The sequence below is a fragment of the Nasonia vitripennis genome, chromosome 5 (assembly GCF_009193385.2).
Source record: "Nasonia vitripennis strain AsymCx chromosome 5, Nvit_psr_1.1, whole genome shotgun sequence".
Taxonomy (NCBI): Eukaryota; Metazoa; Arthropoda; class Insecta; order Hymenoptera; family Pteromalidae; genus Nasonia; species Nasonia vitripennis.
In genome coordinates, this window is record NC_045761.1 from 19046170 (window position 1) to 19062391 (window position 16222).

At 36.1% G+C, this 16222-nt stretch overlaps 5 protein-coding genes and 1 long non-coding RNA gene across 14 annotated transcripts in view; 2 read left to right on the plus strand and 4 right to left on the minus strand.

Moving 5' to 3' along the window:
- LOC100122484 (membralin) overlaps positions 1-5150 on the minus strand; it is a 51444-nt gene extending 46294 nt beyond the window's left edge. The window contains exons 1-7 of one of the 9 annotated variants that reach the window (XM_032600621.1): positions 5045-5150; positions 2456-2873; positions 2134-2369; positions 1839-2049; positions 1635-1767; positions 1303-1546; positions 942-1032 (exon numbers count right to left, since the gene is read on the minus strand). In XM_032600621.1, coding sequence (XP_032456512.1) covers positions 942-1032; positions 1303-1546; positions 1635-1767; positions 1839-2049; positions 2134-2369; positions 2456-2728 — 1188 coding nt within the window. In that variant the 5' untranslated portion in view covers positions 2729-2873; positions 5045-5150. Of the gene's footprint in view, positions 1-941; positions 1033-1302; positions 1547-1634; positions 1768-1838; positions 2050-2133; positions 2370-2455; positions 2874-3184; positions 3401-3546; positions 3680-3773; positions 4328-4385; positions 4499-4817; positions 4920-5044 lie in introns of those variants that run through there. The other 8 variants (XM_032600622.1, XM_031932783.2, XM_031932779.2 and 5 more) reach the window with 8 other exon arrangements.
- Positions 4058-7933, plus strand: LOC100122504 (tax1-binding protein 3 homolog). Its single transcript, XM_016986218.3, has 3 exons — positions 4058-5623; positions 6309-6437; positions 6523-7933. Exons 1-3 carry the CDS (start codon positions 5567-5569, stop codon positions 6709-6711), a joined length of 375 nt encoding a protein of 124 aa, XP_016841707.1. The 5' UTR covers positions 4058-5566; the 3' UTR covers positions 6712-7933.
- A 577-nt stretch (positions 7934-8510) lies between these two features.
- LOC100122514 (KIF-binding protein) lies at positions 8511-10402 on the minus strand. The gene is made up of 2 exons (XM_032600649.1): positions 9594-10402; positions 8511-9516 (listed from the first exon to the last, which is right to left on the minus strand). Exons 1-2 carry the CDS (start codon positions 10400-10402, stop codon positions 8511-8513), a joined length of 1815 nt encoding a protein of 604 aa, XP_032456540.1.
- Positions 10403-11172: 770 nt separating this feature from the next.
- On the minus strand, positions 11173-14476 carry LOC100122529 (tetratricopeptide repeat protein 27). The gene is made up of 9 exons (XM_001606087.6): positions 14223-14476; positions 13329-14157; positions 13180-13246; positions 12760-13092; positions 12509-12682; positions 12277-12429; positions 12034-12195; positions 11662-11960; positions 11173-11580 (listed from the first exon to the last, which is right to left on the minus strand). Exons 1-9 carry the CDS (start codon positions 14287-14289, stop codon positions 11316-11318), a joined length of 2349 nt encoding a protein of 782 aa, XP_001606137.1. The 5' UTR covers positions 14290-14476; the 3' UTR covers positions 11173-11315.
- Positions 14442-14916, plus strand: LOC116417773. The gene is made up of 2 exons (XR_004228033.1): positions 14442-14542; positions 14650-14916. It is a non-coding gene; the product is annotated as an uncharacterized LOC116417773 (long non-coding RNA).
- Positions 14688-16192, minus strand: LOC100116412 (3-oxoacyl-[acyl-carrier-protein] reductase FabG). Its single transcript, XM_001607508.6, has 4 exons — positions 16036-16192; positions 15555-15906; positions 15276-15477; positions 14688-15122 (listed from the first exon to the last, which is right to left on the minus strand). The coding sequence occupies exons 2-4, from the start codon at positions 15869-15871 to the stop codon at positions 14880-14882; spliced, it is 762 nt and encodes a 253-aa protein (XP_001607558.2). The 5' UTR covers positions 15872-15906; positions 16036-16192; the 3' UTR covers positions 14688-14879.
- Between the last annotated feature and the right edge of the window lie 30 nt (positions 16193-16222).

Sequence of the window (16222 nt, forward strand, 5' to 3'; positions counted from 1 at the left end):
GTTTCTCTCTCAACCGGAGCGCTTAGTTAGAATGGATTGCCCGTATCATCTTACGCGCACCGACGCCGCCGCTGCCGCTATGCTGCTGCCGTTGCTACGTAGTTAGACACTTTTTTCTCCTTTTCGTGCGTGAGATTTTTCCCCTTTTTCACCTTCGCTTGTTAACTCGCTCGAGATGCACTGCGGATATGTGGCTGGAACTATCTGCGCGTTTGGATCAACTCTTTTTGCCAGGATTTTTGTTTTGCTCTTTTGCCAAGTACTTGCTGTTCGTTAGTTACAAAGCTTTTATTCGGAAGTTGCGCTTGATTCGATGGCGAGAGTGTGGAAATCAATTAGAAAATTGTATGTTTTGCAGTTAGAGTTTGTTGTCCAAGTAGAATAAGTCGTGATGCGCGTAGACATTCATTCACGAGCTATGTTAAACGTTATTGCTGCCATCTCGAACTTAGTAAAAAATGAAAGCAGATCAAAATCCAATATGAAGTTTTTCTTATATCAGAAGCAATTATATAGTTTTAGCTAATCTTTACATGAATTTTTACCTATCCTCGCTGCCTATGTCAAATTTGAAAAATTATCAACATAAAAACGAAATTAAAAAGTAAAAATCAAATATACTGAAGCAAGCATCGATATGACAGAAATCTAGATTTCTATACTCGGTATTCCCTTAAAAAGGTACATAGCGCTTTTCTGTTTTACCGACGTTGAGTAAACGACTGCGAGTAAAAGCTGTTTACTTCATTTTTATAAATTAATTGTTGTCCACCTAGAATAAGAGACTACGTGCTTCCGGAAAAATTCATTGTCATAAAGTCTAAACGCCTTACAATGAATCGTGCTTTCTTATACAACCATGTAAGGAATTCATTTTCGAGATTGCAAAAACCTAAATCAAATTATCGTTCTTTAATTTTAGAAATGTGTAAGTTACTTACAAAAACGAGCATGATGAAAAAAGCGGCTATGTATGCAGACCGCGACATCCACATGCTTACAAAACGGTAATGCTCTCCAGTAACGACATTCCTGCAATCATAAAAATTAAATGTAACTTCAACTCATAAATATGTTTAATAGAAAATGGAACAAATGAATTGTATATTTAATAAATTGAAATTTATCAGTATTCAAGTCGGGAGTTTCATTATTTGAGTTATTGATATCTGTACTTCATTTGAATGAAGTTGTAAACAATAAACATATGTGTAAAATAAAAACATTTTTACGGTATTAAAACGAACTGTTATAGATGTTGACTTTAGAAATACTTCATCTTAAAATCTGAAAACCACAAACCTCAAGAAACCTTTGTTGTCTTCATGCTCTGCTAAAGTTTTTATACTAGCCATTAAAAGATCATCATAGCCTAAGAATTCATCCAGGATTAACCTTGAAAAAGCATCGCCGAAACACTTATCGTTCAGAGGATCCAATGTAACGATTTTAACTGGAATGTTCAATTTTTGTCGAGCGGCCGGCGAGAGGCGCAAAAATCCATACTCCAAGGAGTATTCAACGATGTACTCGTCTTCTGGAAAAACTAGAATTCATTGACCATTAATATCTTACATTATATGAAAAATTGTACATGTATAATATAAAATCATATAATGTAAAACAATTTTCACCTGCTTTAACTATTTTTTCTACTTCAGAAACTTGATCTTTTAAAGGCTGAATAATATTATCCCGAATGGGTGTATTGGTGCTTTCTTTACTTGTTATGTTATCTTGTATTTTTGTAGTAGCTTGTGTTGCTTCCTGTGAAATTCATAATTTGAATAAATATGATATTTTTAAATGATTGACATAGATATTTCGTCATAACGTACGTCTGGTTGATCCTTTGGGTATCCATCCCAATGTTGGGTTGATAAAAAAGGATTGATAGCTGCATTAGCTGCGCTAAAGTTTCGTAAGTTCTCTAGTGCGGCACCTCGCAGATTCATTTCTTTCTCAGACAATGTTAAATTTTGTAATCCCTCATCAGATGCGTGAGCAGCTTGATCATCATCAACAGAAGATGGTTCTATGTTTATAAATCTAACAAGGTAAACAAACAAAAATGTATAATGCAAACTTATGACGTAAAAGCCGTAGGTAAAGTATTGAATAATGTTTACAAACCCATCTCTAGCTAATATTCCTAAAACACTACTCAAGTCTTCAACTTTTTCTTGTCGTAATTTCTCTTCCTTGGCATAACTTTTTTCTATACTATAATCTTCCCCAGCATTTCTTAATATTTCTACCCTGAGGATGCCATCTCTTGGCCAATCATCTCTCACATGTTCCAAACAATTGGCTGGTGTACGAGAAAATACTATGTGTATGTAAACCAGCACAAAAAATGCCATTATTGCCTGAAATAAAATAGGTTTTATCAATTATTGACTATTACTGATGATCAATAATGAAGAATTTTATCAATTCAAAGCCTCATACTAACCTTCAGTAAAACAACAAATTCAATCATTCTTCTGACTGGTCGAGGGAAAGTTCTAGCATAGAGGAGAGCAGATTTGATGAACAAGGCATGGAAGAGCCTGTCTCTCACACTAAATAATGGATTTTGATTGTTGTTGTTCCTTGCCCTGTTTAGATTATTGTTGTTGAAAACAGGAGCAATCCCAGCCAGGTCAAGATGATTAGCTGCCACCGAGACATTCAGGTTGTTGGGCAAAGGCTCAGGAGCCGTACCTGCATCATGAACTTGCGGCATCTTGTAAGGGTATTTTTTTGACAATCTTTACAGCCAAAATTAATACTCAGCAATTGGAACTCTTCAGATCGATGGAAATACCTCTTGCACTCGAGTGCTCTGTCCTGTGGCTCAACATTTCCAGACGGATTAGTTCAGCGAGTTCCTACAATTGACACAAAAATAGAATTAGTTGAAATTTCACAAATTTTGAACAAACTTACTTATAAATAAACTATAATTTAACTACTATATACTCTGGCATACATTATTTATAAGAGACAGCAGCTTCATAAACAACTTGTTTTTTATTGAACTATAGGAAAGTTAATTTCCCAAAATAAATTTCAATGCAACTTTAATAATAAACAAGTTGGGTTAAAATTCATCGAGATTCAATAAGCTTGCCAGAACCTTATGAGAGTATTTATAAACTATTCCAAAATGAGAGATTTCTCTAAATGTTACAAAACATACTGAAACTCCAGATTCCAGGTGAAACTGGTATCCATTCCTCCGCAACAGACTCAATTAATTTGTGTTGCAATATTTGGAAGATTAGATCTATTTGAGGTAAAACTCGCTAAGTACATAAAAACGAGCAAACAATTGACATGTGTGGGACAGCTGTTGTCACTGTGCATTGAAAGCGGTGCACTCTGAAGTACTCCCAAAACTAATTCAGCAGTCCAGAGCAGCTGCAAGGAAAAACCAGCGCCGAACAAATGGAAATAAACACTTCTGTTTCATATATATCTTCAACTGCTAATTTAACCAAAACCTAACCTATCCCGAGAAGAGTGAAAAAAAAAACTGATAAGGCCAAAAACATAACCTACAAGCCGTTCCCGACGTCGTCCGCGATATGTCACGCATAATCCCTCGAAAGTCTTCTCTAACCTGCTTCGTTTTCTGAAACGAGAGCACAGACGCAGGAGGAGAGCTGTCAAAGCGAGATCAGAAAAAAAGGCAAAAAAGGTCAACTGCTTTCTGGACACAGAGAAGCGAATCGAGAGGGGGAAAAAGTGACTTTCACCCGTCGAATTTTCAGGCAGCTGAGCTATACCTTATACTTACTGGTCCGAGGAGCGAGAGAGCTACACCTCTTCGATTTTCCCTCTTCTCGAGGAGAAAAACACCATCATCGGAGAACTGGCCCGCGACGCAGACTCGCGGAGATCATGCTCGCGCTTACGTAATTAGAGCAAGTCGCGAGCGCGCGCGCGCTCGCGAAAAATTAACGCTTTTAATTAAATGCGCGCTATCGAAGAGCTTGGAACGTTTCGTCGCACGCTAGCTACTCGGACCTAGCCGCCGTGTGTGACGTACATACGTGCGTATATACTGCAGCTGCTGCACACGTACCTTCGTCGCAGCAGCGAACGAGCCCGCGACTCAACAACTCCGTTGGCCGTCGTCGTCGCCGTCGTCGTCTACGTACTCGTGCGTCAAAATTTAACGCACACATGCACTCACGCACTCGCAGACACTGTCTAGCTGCACAGCTGCGGACGACGCTCGCTTCTGTCTCGGTCTTCGTCTGCTCGGTCGCGCGTATTTTCCTTCTCTATCTTACTTATCCTCGCTCCCTCTCTCTCTCTCTCTCTCTCTCTCTCTCTCTCTCTCTCTCTCTCTCTCTTCCTCCCGCGCGCTATACTAAACGACTATATATACATACCTATCCTATCCTATATACCGTACGTGAGTCCCGCTCGTCGGGACCTATATATTGTCGATTAGATATACATGCATATAGCGGTGCGTGAAAATGTCAGTTCATCGCAGCAACTTGCTTGTGTATAGGTATATCTACGCCGCCACTGAAGAAATGCTTGTTGTTTGGACGCGTGCATCGGCGAAAGTCGCCGCGAGAGACGTTCGATAAATTCGTGCGAAGTATAAGTATGATGGGCGCTGCGGGCGTCGAATTTCACCTAGCGCGATTTTTTGAACGTAATTCTCTCGCGGCGACTTTCTAAAAATTAATGTTTTAGAAACTGCTGCGGCGACCTTGCGAATTACGTGTTATTGTTTTTATCATATATTGCAAGGAATATTCTTTGGATCGTATGACCAAATGCGTGTAATGTTACTGATAAATATAACTTGCCTTCAAGCGTCAAGGAAACTGATAATATACGATGGTGATTGGCAACTTTTTCAAGACTTGAATATGCGAATCAGCTAATTATAATAATCGCGCATTACTTATAAATGAGCGGCATATAACTTGCATTCCGATAATCTAATTCGAGTATTTACGTGTTTACACATTCGAACAATAACAAAGTTTGTCTATATATTATACTCTCAAAAGAGTAACATTTTACTTCTCACCGTTAAAACGTTCAAACTAACATTGTTCCAGCTTCCTCTTCGAAACTTATCGAACAAGTGTCACAACCACTATCTTTTTTAAATCTCAGTCTGAACACCGCCGGTAATCAAAGCTGCGAACGACAGGTGAATCTCGAATCCCGGGAATATCGATCGAGCCGATCACTCGTCCAACTTCAGCCCAATCGACTATATCGTGCACCTCCACCACCTTAAAATCGCGGTCGGGGATCCATCCATCGGCGCGCTTGACTCATCGCGAAGTATATATTTATAGCTAGTGTGCGCTATACGTGTGGCGAGTGAGGTGTTTTCCGTGTTCTCCCACCGTCGATCGAAATCTCCGCCGCCGCGAGCGTTAACGCTTAATTAAAACGCGGCAGTACTGTCCGGCGCGTCGTTCTGCTACTATACTGCCCGCACAAAGCAGTCAGCTCTCCAGTTTATACATCGAGTCATCAGAGAACCAGTGCGTTATTTTCTTCCCCGTTGACGAGACAGTGAAGTGAAAAATCAGCCAAGATGTGCGCGAAAATGGCTTTCCAGCATCAGGCTGGCACAGCGATGGAGTGCCTCAGCGTAAGAAAATTCAGATGTTACAGCGCCGTTAACGGTTTTCGACTCCTTTTGTTTCCCTTTGCTCCGACAGGCTCTCTGCTCTTTACTCTCTCTCTCTCTCTCTCTCTCTCTCTCTCTCTCTCTCTCTCTCTCTCTCTCTCTCTCTCGACTCTTTTTGTTTCCCCGACAAATAACGCTGAATTGATACTGTGTTCTATATAGCTCTTTTTTCGACGATCGAACACATAATGCTTGTTGCTTCGATTTCGGTTTCGGAGAAGAGTGCTTTGTTTTTTGGAAACTCGACGACTATAAGCGCTGTAGCTATTATTTGTTTTTCTTCTTTTGTAAACAAGGTTTTCAACGTGACAATCACTTTGAGTACGATAGGAAAATTTCGGAGTCGGTTTGAATTATCAAGTATTGACCGATAAATTAGAGTAATACTAATTCGAAGTCTTCTTTTTAATAAATCATCTTTGTAAACATTTTTTAAGTGTCTGTCATACCCTCGTATATGTATACTTTTAACACTTTATCTTATTGCTTTGGTGACTAATCCATTTATCCAGCATGCGATCATGCTTTGAAAATCTTTTTTTAGAATCTTTCTTGGGCCTTTTGGATTTTTACTTTTCAATACTTATCTCTGTATATTTATATCTTTCATTGCATCTGATAAATATAATTTTACTTTTACATTTAGATCCCAATTACGCTTCATAAAGAGACTGAAATAAATGCAAATGGAGAGGAAGTTAAGAAGTGTGGTTTCAAAATAGGAGGAGGGATCGACCAAGACTTTAAACGAAGTCCTCAAGGCTATACGGATAATGTAAAAATAGATTCTGTTTTCTTAGTTTATTGAACAAAGTACTAGTCAATTGAATTCTTTTTCTACAATGCTTTTAATTTTTTAGGGCATATACGTAACAGAAGTTCATGAAGGTTCTGCTGCAGCAAAAAGTGGCTTAAGAATGCATGACAAAATATTACAATGTAATGGCTATGATTTTACTATGGTAACTCATAAAAAGGCAGTTGGATACATTAGAAAGCATCCTGTGCTAAATCTTTTGGTAGCTCGCAAAGGAGTAACAAGTACTTAAAATGGATAGCAGATGAAGATGTGCTGCCTTTTTTTGGATCTTTATAAGACTCTTTCTAAACATGTAAAAGCGTTTGCTACTGACTTTTTACATTATTATATATGCATTTATAAATCATTTCATTTGATGATTAATTAGACTTTTATATATCGATTCATATAAAATCATTCCGAATAAGATATTATATAGAAGTTCATCTGCATTTGATAACAATATTCAGAAGTATACAGTCCAGATTAAACTTTTGCAGTATTATAATCAAGTATTGATACAATATAAAAAACAAAGAGTAGAAACATAAAAGCTAAGCCTTAAAAGCACATCTTACAAGAGAACTTATGTCCAAAGTATTATACACAGTTGATGTAATATTATTACTAAAGAATATCTGTAAATGTATATAATTGATATTTGAAGGAGATTTAACCACTAAGTTTAAACAAATGCAATTTTATTAATAATGACATGTTAATTAGATCAACGAAAATGTACTGCCAAAAAAGATTCCGTCTATAACTCACTAAGAGTATGCAAATTATTTTTCAAAAAAGAATCCTTTATTTGTTAATTTTAATCGTTGATAAACTCAAGCAGTTGGTTTAATGAGTTTAATATGTTAACAAGCACTATTATATCAAAATCATAATTTTTTGCACTTAAGAAGGCCTAATATTAAACACAATTCTTTGTGTGGCAATTCCTCTACAACTGATTGATTTTTGCAGCGATTTTACACAAATTTAACTCGTGTCTTCAGTGACTGAAAAGGTGATCAAATGAAATTGTCTATAATTTTTATAATTTATCTACATAAATTTTTACATAATTGAAATTTTATGACAATCTATTACGAGAATTTTGTGATGTTCAATTTATTGATTGGAATGAAAATTGATCTTCCATTGCATAATTATATTATATGACCTAGTCTTCTATAAGATCAGGGCTAATGAAATGGTAAAGGACTGAGCGATCAGAACAAATGCTCTTCGCTATTGTTATGTATTATGTTTGTTTCCAAACTTTATAATACCATGTTATATGTAGAGTAGCAATATTTATTTCTTCGAATGTTTGTACTATAACATACAGCGATATACAAAAATCATGAATCTGCACAATGAAGCAGGTAAAACGACTATTATACAATTTACACTTGTGAAACTTCAATTTCAACTAGTATCATCACCTTGACGATAATAAAATACTATTTCAATGAAAATTCAACAACTGCTTTATATTTAAAGAGTTATACTCAACCCTACGTATAGAATTCGATAAATCACTCTTTTACATGAGACATAGATTTAAATTGCAAAATATTTTTTGCAGAATTGAGCATTTACTTAATTCTACTTAGACAAGAGTAGGTCTCTTTGCTATAGAAAAATATTCATTGAGAATTTTTTTATCATTTTTGATAATCAGCAAATGATTTTCATAAAAACTTATTACATAAATAGCAACTATTGAAATCTAAAAAATAATTCGTTTGAATATAAATATATACCTATGAACCAAATATAACTTTGGTATTTAGCACCTGACAAAAGACCAATGAATGTATGCATGCCATTATATGGCAGACATAAGAGTGCAAAAATGTTATTTAGTACTAGTACAGTAAAAGCAGTTCCGACTTTTAGTATTGCAGTAAGGTTTCGCGATTTTTAGAAGAACTTAATAAATATTTAAACAGTAGTGAACATAATGCACAAGATATAAATCAAAATTACAAAAAAGTTAATTTGCAAAAATTTCAATTCAGCTTATGGATTTGAATAATTCGATTCGTTTGTTTAAGAATCTGAAAGTTCATGCTGTAATTTGTTAATTTTCACGGGTAAGAGCTTGATAAAATCTTTGCATATATTAAGTTCTACTGCCATTAGTTCAGCAGCCTTTGGATCCTTTTCACAGTAGTTAACCAAGTACGTGTAAGCATCAAGACTTTTTTTGACATTTTCTAATTGTAGTTGCTTATCTGGTATTATAAATTTATTGTACAGTCGGCCTAAATGAAAGTAGGTACATAAGACTGGTCTTACCAAGTCCTCTGAAAACTTTTCTTTACCAGATTCTTTTACGGAATCTAAAAACTTATTAAAGTTATCTATAGCGCTCTTAGTTAAATTATTAATTTTACTTAACATGTGAGGAGTAGGCCGTTCATCTATTGCTTTCAAGCGATCTAATTTGATATCTAATATCTCTGAGTAAGTTTCTCCAAGTTCAATCCAAATTTGCCTACAATCTGACTGGTAATACTTTACATTTAATTCCTTCACAAGGGTTTCCAATAAATCTATTCTCCTTTTATGCATTTTAGCTTGACGATCATCATCTTCCTCAAAGAATGTAAGATATTTATACACCTGTGACATGTCTTGAATAATTTGAATGTAATCTGATGCTTGATCCTCCAAAGTATAAAAAGACTTTGCGTCATCAAGCCACTTTTGCACATTTAAGAAGACCTCCTTTGCATCGTTAAAGTCTAATAAATATTTGTCTGTGACATTATTAGCTATCTGTTGTACATCATTCTCTATACTATCAAATTTCAAATTGTCTAAGACGTCTTGACTTATATCAGATTTAGGATCAGTCTTAATGCCTGCGATGTTGGAACACGGTTTGTCTTCTCCAGTTTCAGTACTTTCTATCAAACGTTCTTTGGACGCCATCATCATTAAGATTCCATACTTAGCCCAACATCGAGCTATATCAGCACTTCGATGTTTAAAAGTTTCCCATTTTGAATCTAAAATTTCTCTTTCGCTGTCGTCTTCTGGTGTTTTCGAGCTTAAAAAGAATTAAACAATGATAAAATAATGCCTAAAGACAACCATACAATTATAAACCTAATTCATTATAATTACCTCATTTCTTTTAAAGTGTCTTCATATTTTCTCAGAATGTAAGTTGCAGAAGCAAGGTGATGCCTGGCTTGAGTGTAACCCCCTTTTTCCATGAAAAATTGAGACAATGTTGCTGCATTTAATGCCCAATCAATACTGTCAAAATCATTCATTTCTAATTGCCTTTTTAGCGTCATGTGACAGTAAACTGCAGATTTAATGAGATCATCTAGACTACCATATATTTGAGCTAAATAGTAAAGCGTCAATGTATGAAGTTTCTCCAAAATCTCTGCTGGAGGAGGTTCAGAAGGATCTCCTAAACCGAAAAGGCTAGACATGCTAACAGGAGCAGAAGAATCTTTTGAGTTCTTGTAATCTTTGTAAACTTTTTCAGCTTTCTCCAAATACTCTTTAGCTTTAGCTGCTTGATCCCGTTTGGACCAAAGTATTCCTAGCTGATTCAAAGCACTTATCATAGGCAGTACTGTGTCTGATCTAATTTCAGTTTTATTCAATGTGTCGATGCAATTCATTAAATAATCTTGTCCTGACTTTAACTCTTCAGTTTCAATTGCCACAATACCTTGATTCAAGTATACGACAGCGAGCAAAGAGGTAACCTCATTCTCCTGTTGTTTCGCATTATCAACAGAATTGAGCAATAGATTTTTCATATTTTTAAGTATTTCCATTGCAGCATATTTGCTTTTGTATGGCTCTGTTTCAGGATCATTTTTGCTTTCTTCATCAAGAAGTTTTCGTACCCTTATATATTTTTCCTTCAGATCAGTTCTGACAGCATTACTTATACACTGACTGTCGCCCATTGTACTTTATTAAATTAATTCTTTTTCGAAAATACTTAAAATTGAAATAAATTATTAGCAGTTTTAAAAATTTTTGTCGTCTAATAAGTAGATGTATGTATCTTTACCTAGAGTCCTTTAGTTCATAATCTAAGATGAAAAATTGTCTGCCAAACGATTGACTGTATTTATATGTACTTGATGTATACAATCGTTCTAGTCAATTATTATTAATATTCTGCAATATCGTTACATAAAATTATATATTTTACAACTTTATTTAGACTTATAGTTATAGATCTAACCTACAAGACTAGAAATCATACACACTAAACTGACCTTCCCAAATGCGTTCACATCAGCCTAGCGGATTATGCGTTTAATATACGTATGAAACTGTTCAAGGTTTTAAACTTTCTAGTGCATTGATTTCCTTTGTTTATTTATTGAACGTTCAGGTTTCGTTTATATACACCACCGGCAAACCTTCCATTTATCAGCACCTACTATAGGTACTTCGTCTATGCAACACACAATTCGATCATAATCCGCGAATGGCGCTAACCTTCAGAAATCAGCTGATTGGTCGATTGAATCCATCAGCCGCGTTATAAACATCAGCTGTGAAAAATTCCGATAGTAATTTTGAAATAATTTTAGTAGGTAAGTATTTTTTCAAAATCAATTTTGAATAATTATATTATTAAATTCCATCATCGTCGACCATTATAGGTAATTATAAATAAAATACAAAAATGATTTCGATTGCGCAAATGAAAAGTGCTCGTGAATCATTAGAAAATAGTATAAATATTTATTTTATGTACAGATAATTTAATAACAAAACTTTAAATGCTCAGAAGTATTTTTAAAGTATTTAGAAAAAAATCTCATCTTATTGTACGGTCGCACGATGACGTAGAATCTTTCGGTTCTAAGCGTTTTTCAGCTTCTCTAATTCATCTAATACGACTTGCAGGTGACGCTCGACTTTGGCGAGATTCTCAGAGATTCCCGACTGATCCTCCCACATCAAGTCCTTTAACTTTTTTACAACCGATTGTAGATTCAATTTAGCACTCCCGAGCACTGCTCTCTTCTGCGCCACGGCGCAATTATCTATGCATCTCATAGTCGCTTGAGCCAATCTCACGCATGTATCCAGCACGACGTTCGCATCTTCGACCGTTTTGAACCATCTAAAAAAAATACATCGTGCAATCGAATGTGATAAAGGAGTTTGAAATTTTTTAGATAATACGGATGATTTAAAATTATACCTGGGGTTTGCAACAGCTGCTCTATAAGCTCGCTGCATGTATTGGGCGGCTTTTTGATTATCGATGTCGCTATTTTTCAGCAACGTGAGCTCAGCGTAGAGTCTCCAGATGTCTGCATCGGTGGTGGTATTTGCAGTTATTCGACCAAAAAGCTCCAATGTTTTCGGCAGGTACTTTCTCGATGAATTTTTGTCGGAATCTTTAGTTTCGTTGACAATAGCTCGTGCTAAAATTGCCAGAATCTGTACGTCAACGTGCGATCCTTTTAAATCTAATATACGATGATAACAACGGATGACCTAAAACAATTCAAAATATCTTCAATACTCAACTAAATGTCCAAGGTTGAAGAATTTAAGGAATATTACGTACCTCCGAGAAATGGCCTAAATCGTTACTGACAATCATCAGATTATCCCATACTTCCCATTTGTCGAAATTGCATTTAACGGCATCTTGCAGTGAGCGCCAGGCTCTTGGTTTGTCTCCCATCTTAATGTAAGCCTTTGCTAAATTATTCCAAACTTCGAAATTCTGGAATAATTGATCACGAGGTTATATATTTTTTTCTAGTTTAGCAAAAAAAAAAATTATAAAAAAGGATCGTTATCATACCGATTGCTCCAAAGAACAGTATTTTCTGTAAGCTGAGGCTGCCAGCTTCCAGTCTTCCAACTGCAAAGCAGCAAAACCAAGCCTTAACCAAACCATTTCTTGTGCGCTGTTTAATTCTGCCGAAAGTTTCAAGTGCGGGACCGCTTCTGCGTACTATTTTAAGATAGAAATGTATTTATTAAAAATATACAGCATTGTATTTTCCTCAGGATAGAAAAGCTGTAAAACTTACGTTTTGTTGAAAATAATAATGGTAACCCCAATGGCGCTGCGCTCTGCTACTCTTTTCTCCAGATAACTTCCAAGCTGTCTCATAATGTTGAGCCTCGATTTCTGCATCTCCTAACAAACACCACAATTTTACACTTGGTTTCTTAGCCAACTCTTGTTTAATAACTTCTGCAGCCTGCATTTTCAAAAGAAGAATAACATTATCATTTTCACATAAAATTATTTTCAGTAATCATGTGTTATAAGACTGACCTTGTGCTTCAATTCTAAAATTGTATAACAAATAATGACATCTTCCCACAGGTTGAGTTTCAAGAAAAGCTCTAATGCTGCTTTGACCATTCCAAGGTTCAACATAACAGTGGCAAAACGCTGTTTCAAAGCCCAAACAGGCAGCATACCACTAGCAAAAAATAAGTCAAATCTGTTATACAGTGGTGCTTTTGGAGTATTGATTTGCTCTATTAAGTATTCTAATTGGGCCAAAGATCTTTCAATCGTCCTTTTGTGATTAGCTTCCAAGATACAGCGTTGAAAGAGAGCTGACATTTTTAAAGCCCAATTCTCTGTGTTATCAATGATAAACTGGAACAAACATTTTTTCTTAATTAGCTCCATTCTCAATTAGACACCGAATGTAATAATAATTTATTAAATATAGTATTAAGTTACATCTAGGTAAGGCGTGATTTCTTCATCAGTGAGTTGGTCTTTTGGTTGTGATATTTTGAGCTGAAAACTAATATGCATTGGTGGATTGTAATTGTTGTTTTCTTTGTTAATACTAACTAAAGAATATATTTAAAATATGCATCACTTACAATTTTGCCAAAACAATAGCTTCTTCAAGGCTTCCAAGTTTACAATGTTCTCTCTCTTCTGAAAATTCAATTTTCTCCAAACGCAAATCATCACTTAAATTTATAACTTTGGGCAGAACTGTAGCCTCGCATTCCCTGTATGGGAATAATTCCTTGTCAACCTTTGCTTTTAAGTACAGTTGTGCTTTTTCTTGTTGTTGATACTTTGTACGCTTGCCCAAGGCACCCTCCAATTCTAGAGTTAATTTAGCTATGGTCTTAGCATCTTTTAAGTATTTTTCTGAACTCTGAATTCTATTGTAATACAGATAAACGTATGTCACCTCTGTGTGGAATAAAGCTTCGAGTTCAGGATCTTTTACAATGTCTGTTTCTAGTACTAATCTTATCAGTCTTTCTGAATCCTCGTATAAACTACCAACCCCTTCATCTAAAATTAGTTGGTGGATGTAGTTTACTCTGATTGCCCACCATAAAGAACTTGGGAAAGTTCCTTGAAGTCCATTATTGCACAATATTGCTCTGGCGAGTAACAGTAGTTCAGGCTTCTCAACATTGTCACTGCATGGATCAGTTATTGATATCTTTGAAATTGCTGTTTTTCTTAGAGGCAGTAAGTAGGGAACATCTCTTTTTTCAAATTCTCCAGTGAAATTATTTTGTATGAAATATAATAACGATGAGACACCAATACACAACCATTCCTTATGTTTATATCTGTCTGAAGTGATGCTTTCTTTAATATTTTTTTCTATACATTCATTTGCCAAGGGAGCGATTGTAGATAAACAAAATTTATTGGTCAGGTGGTCAAATAGTGCATATTCGTCTAAGTAACAGGAAGAGAAAAAGTGTAAACAACTTTTAAAGGTCAAGGGTGATAAAAGTACTTACTATCTGATAATGGGTGTAATAATAGACTCCGTTCCATTTCTGCTAGTTCTGCTGCAGTGTCCTCCATTGTTCTAATTTGATTGTTATTCACTAAAGTCAATTATGAAATAAATATAACGGTTAAAATCGTCTTAAAATAATGCCTAAGGAATGCCGGAGAACGCACGTGCGTGCTGAGCGCGGTGCGAAAAGCGGCACGGCACAAGTCTGAAACATAACCTATCTTCAAAAACAGCTGATCCTGCCGAACACTCTATTGGACACTAGTTGCTTCTCTCGCTACTTAGTACTTCTGCTTTCTGCTTCAAAGTGCTATATAGGTAGGTACTACTTAGGTATATTATACCCTAAATAAATCCTACAAGTAATCGAATAAAATAAACATTTAAAGATGACAAAAATGAGGTAGTATATTTATTAATTATAGGAATTAGGAGATGAATTTGTGCACTGATAAATAATGGAGAGGCTTAAAGTACTTTTTATTACAAATATATTCTTATTATTGCAATACAAACATTAAACAAAACACATATGGAATTACAAAAATATTGAGGTTTTATGTATAAAAAATTTTAGTGAGTGAAAAGCTGAGAATCATTAAAATATAGAGTAAGTTATACAAAAATATTGCATTTTAATAAAAAAAAATCTTTTTTATCGCGGGCACATGACGCTTCGTCCACCGTCAACGGCAAGGGTCTGACCCGTGATAAAGCTAGCATCTTCACTAGCCAAGAAAGCAATTGTCTTGGCTACTTCATCCGGAGTTCCAGGGCGTCCAAGAGCATGAGTTGCTTTGCTGTGTTCAAAGAATTCCTTAAGCTTGTCCTCACTCATGCCACTGCTTCTGTGCAGGTTTGTCACAACAACACCTGGGTTGACAGCATTCACACGGACCTATAAGAAAAACAAAAATAAATTGAATAGGTGTAATATGGATATGTGCGATTTCAGTAATTTTCCATGCATTTTTTCTTATCATTACATAATTCACACAACCACTTGTTAGTGTTTGTTTTTGACTGTGAGATATCTTATCAAAATACACACCTGCTTGGGAGCTAGTTCCAAAGCTACACAGCGAGTCAACTGATCAATGGCAGACTTGCTCATACAGTAGGACAAGACTCCAGGAAAAGCCCTGGTTCCCGTCACACTGGATACATTCACAATATTTCCTTTGGTCTTTATCAAATGCGGCACAGCCAGCATAGTTAAATGATAGATGGACCTGACGTTGATGTTGAATACCCTGAAAAGTCATGCACTACCTGTTAGCGACTACATGTAAAAGGGAAACTTAATTTAAAAAATGTAAAATATTCTCACCTGTCGTACTGCTCCAAGCTAGTATTTTCAATACCACCCGACTCCAGAGTGCCAGCATTGTTCACCAGAACATCCAGCTTGCCGTACTTCTGGAGAGTAGACTCCAGAATGTTCTTCACGTCAGCCTCATTGGTGATCTCCCCGGTAACAATATGGGGCTTGGGTTCTTTGCACTGGTCAGCCACCTTCTGCAGATTCTGGACATTACGCCCATGCAGGCTCAGAGAAGCACCAAGCTGCGACAGCTGAAGGGCAGTGGCAGCTCCGATGCCAGAACTAGCACCTGTGATAAGGACGACCTTGCCCACAAAAGACATGACTGGACAGCTGTGTTTATATTTACTCTGATGGCCTGTTTTGGTTGAGAAAAAAGCGTTGAATAATTTGGCTGGCGATAGTGCGCTAGAGTTGCGGTAATACCGCTCGATAAGTACCAGAAAAAACTGCTGTGGGTGGGTAAACAATAAAGCGAGATACAGACCTTATTATTTTCGCAATATGCGTCGGATGAAGGCGCCGGCACTTTTGAAGTGGATTCTAGTAGGAGGCGGTTGGGTATATCTAATCTTGTGTCGGGCAGAGTTGGAAACGACTAGCGCGATCTTCTTCGTTACGCAACGGAATGTTCCCCCTCCATGCAGGTAATTAGCTGGTTCTGATCGAATAAC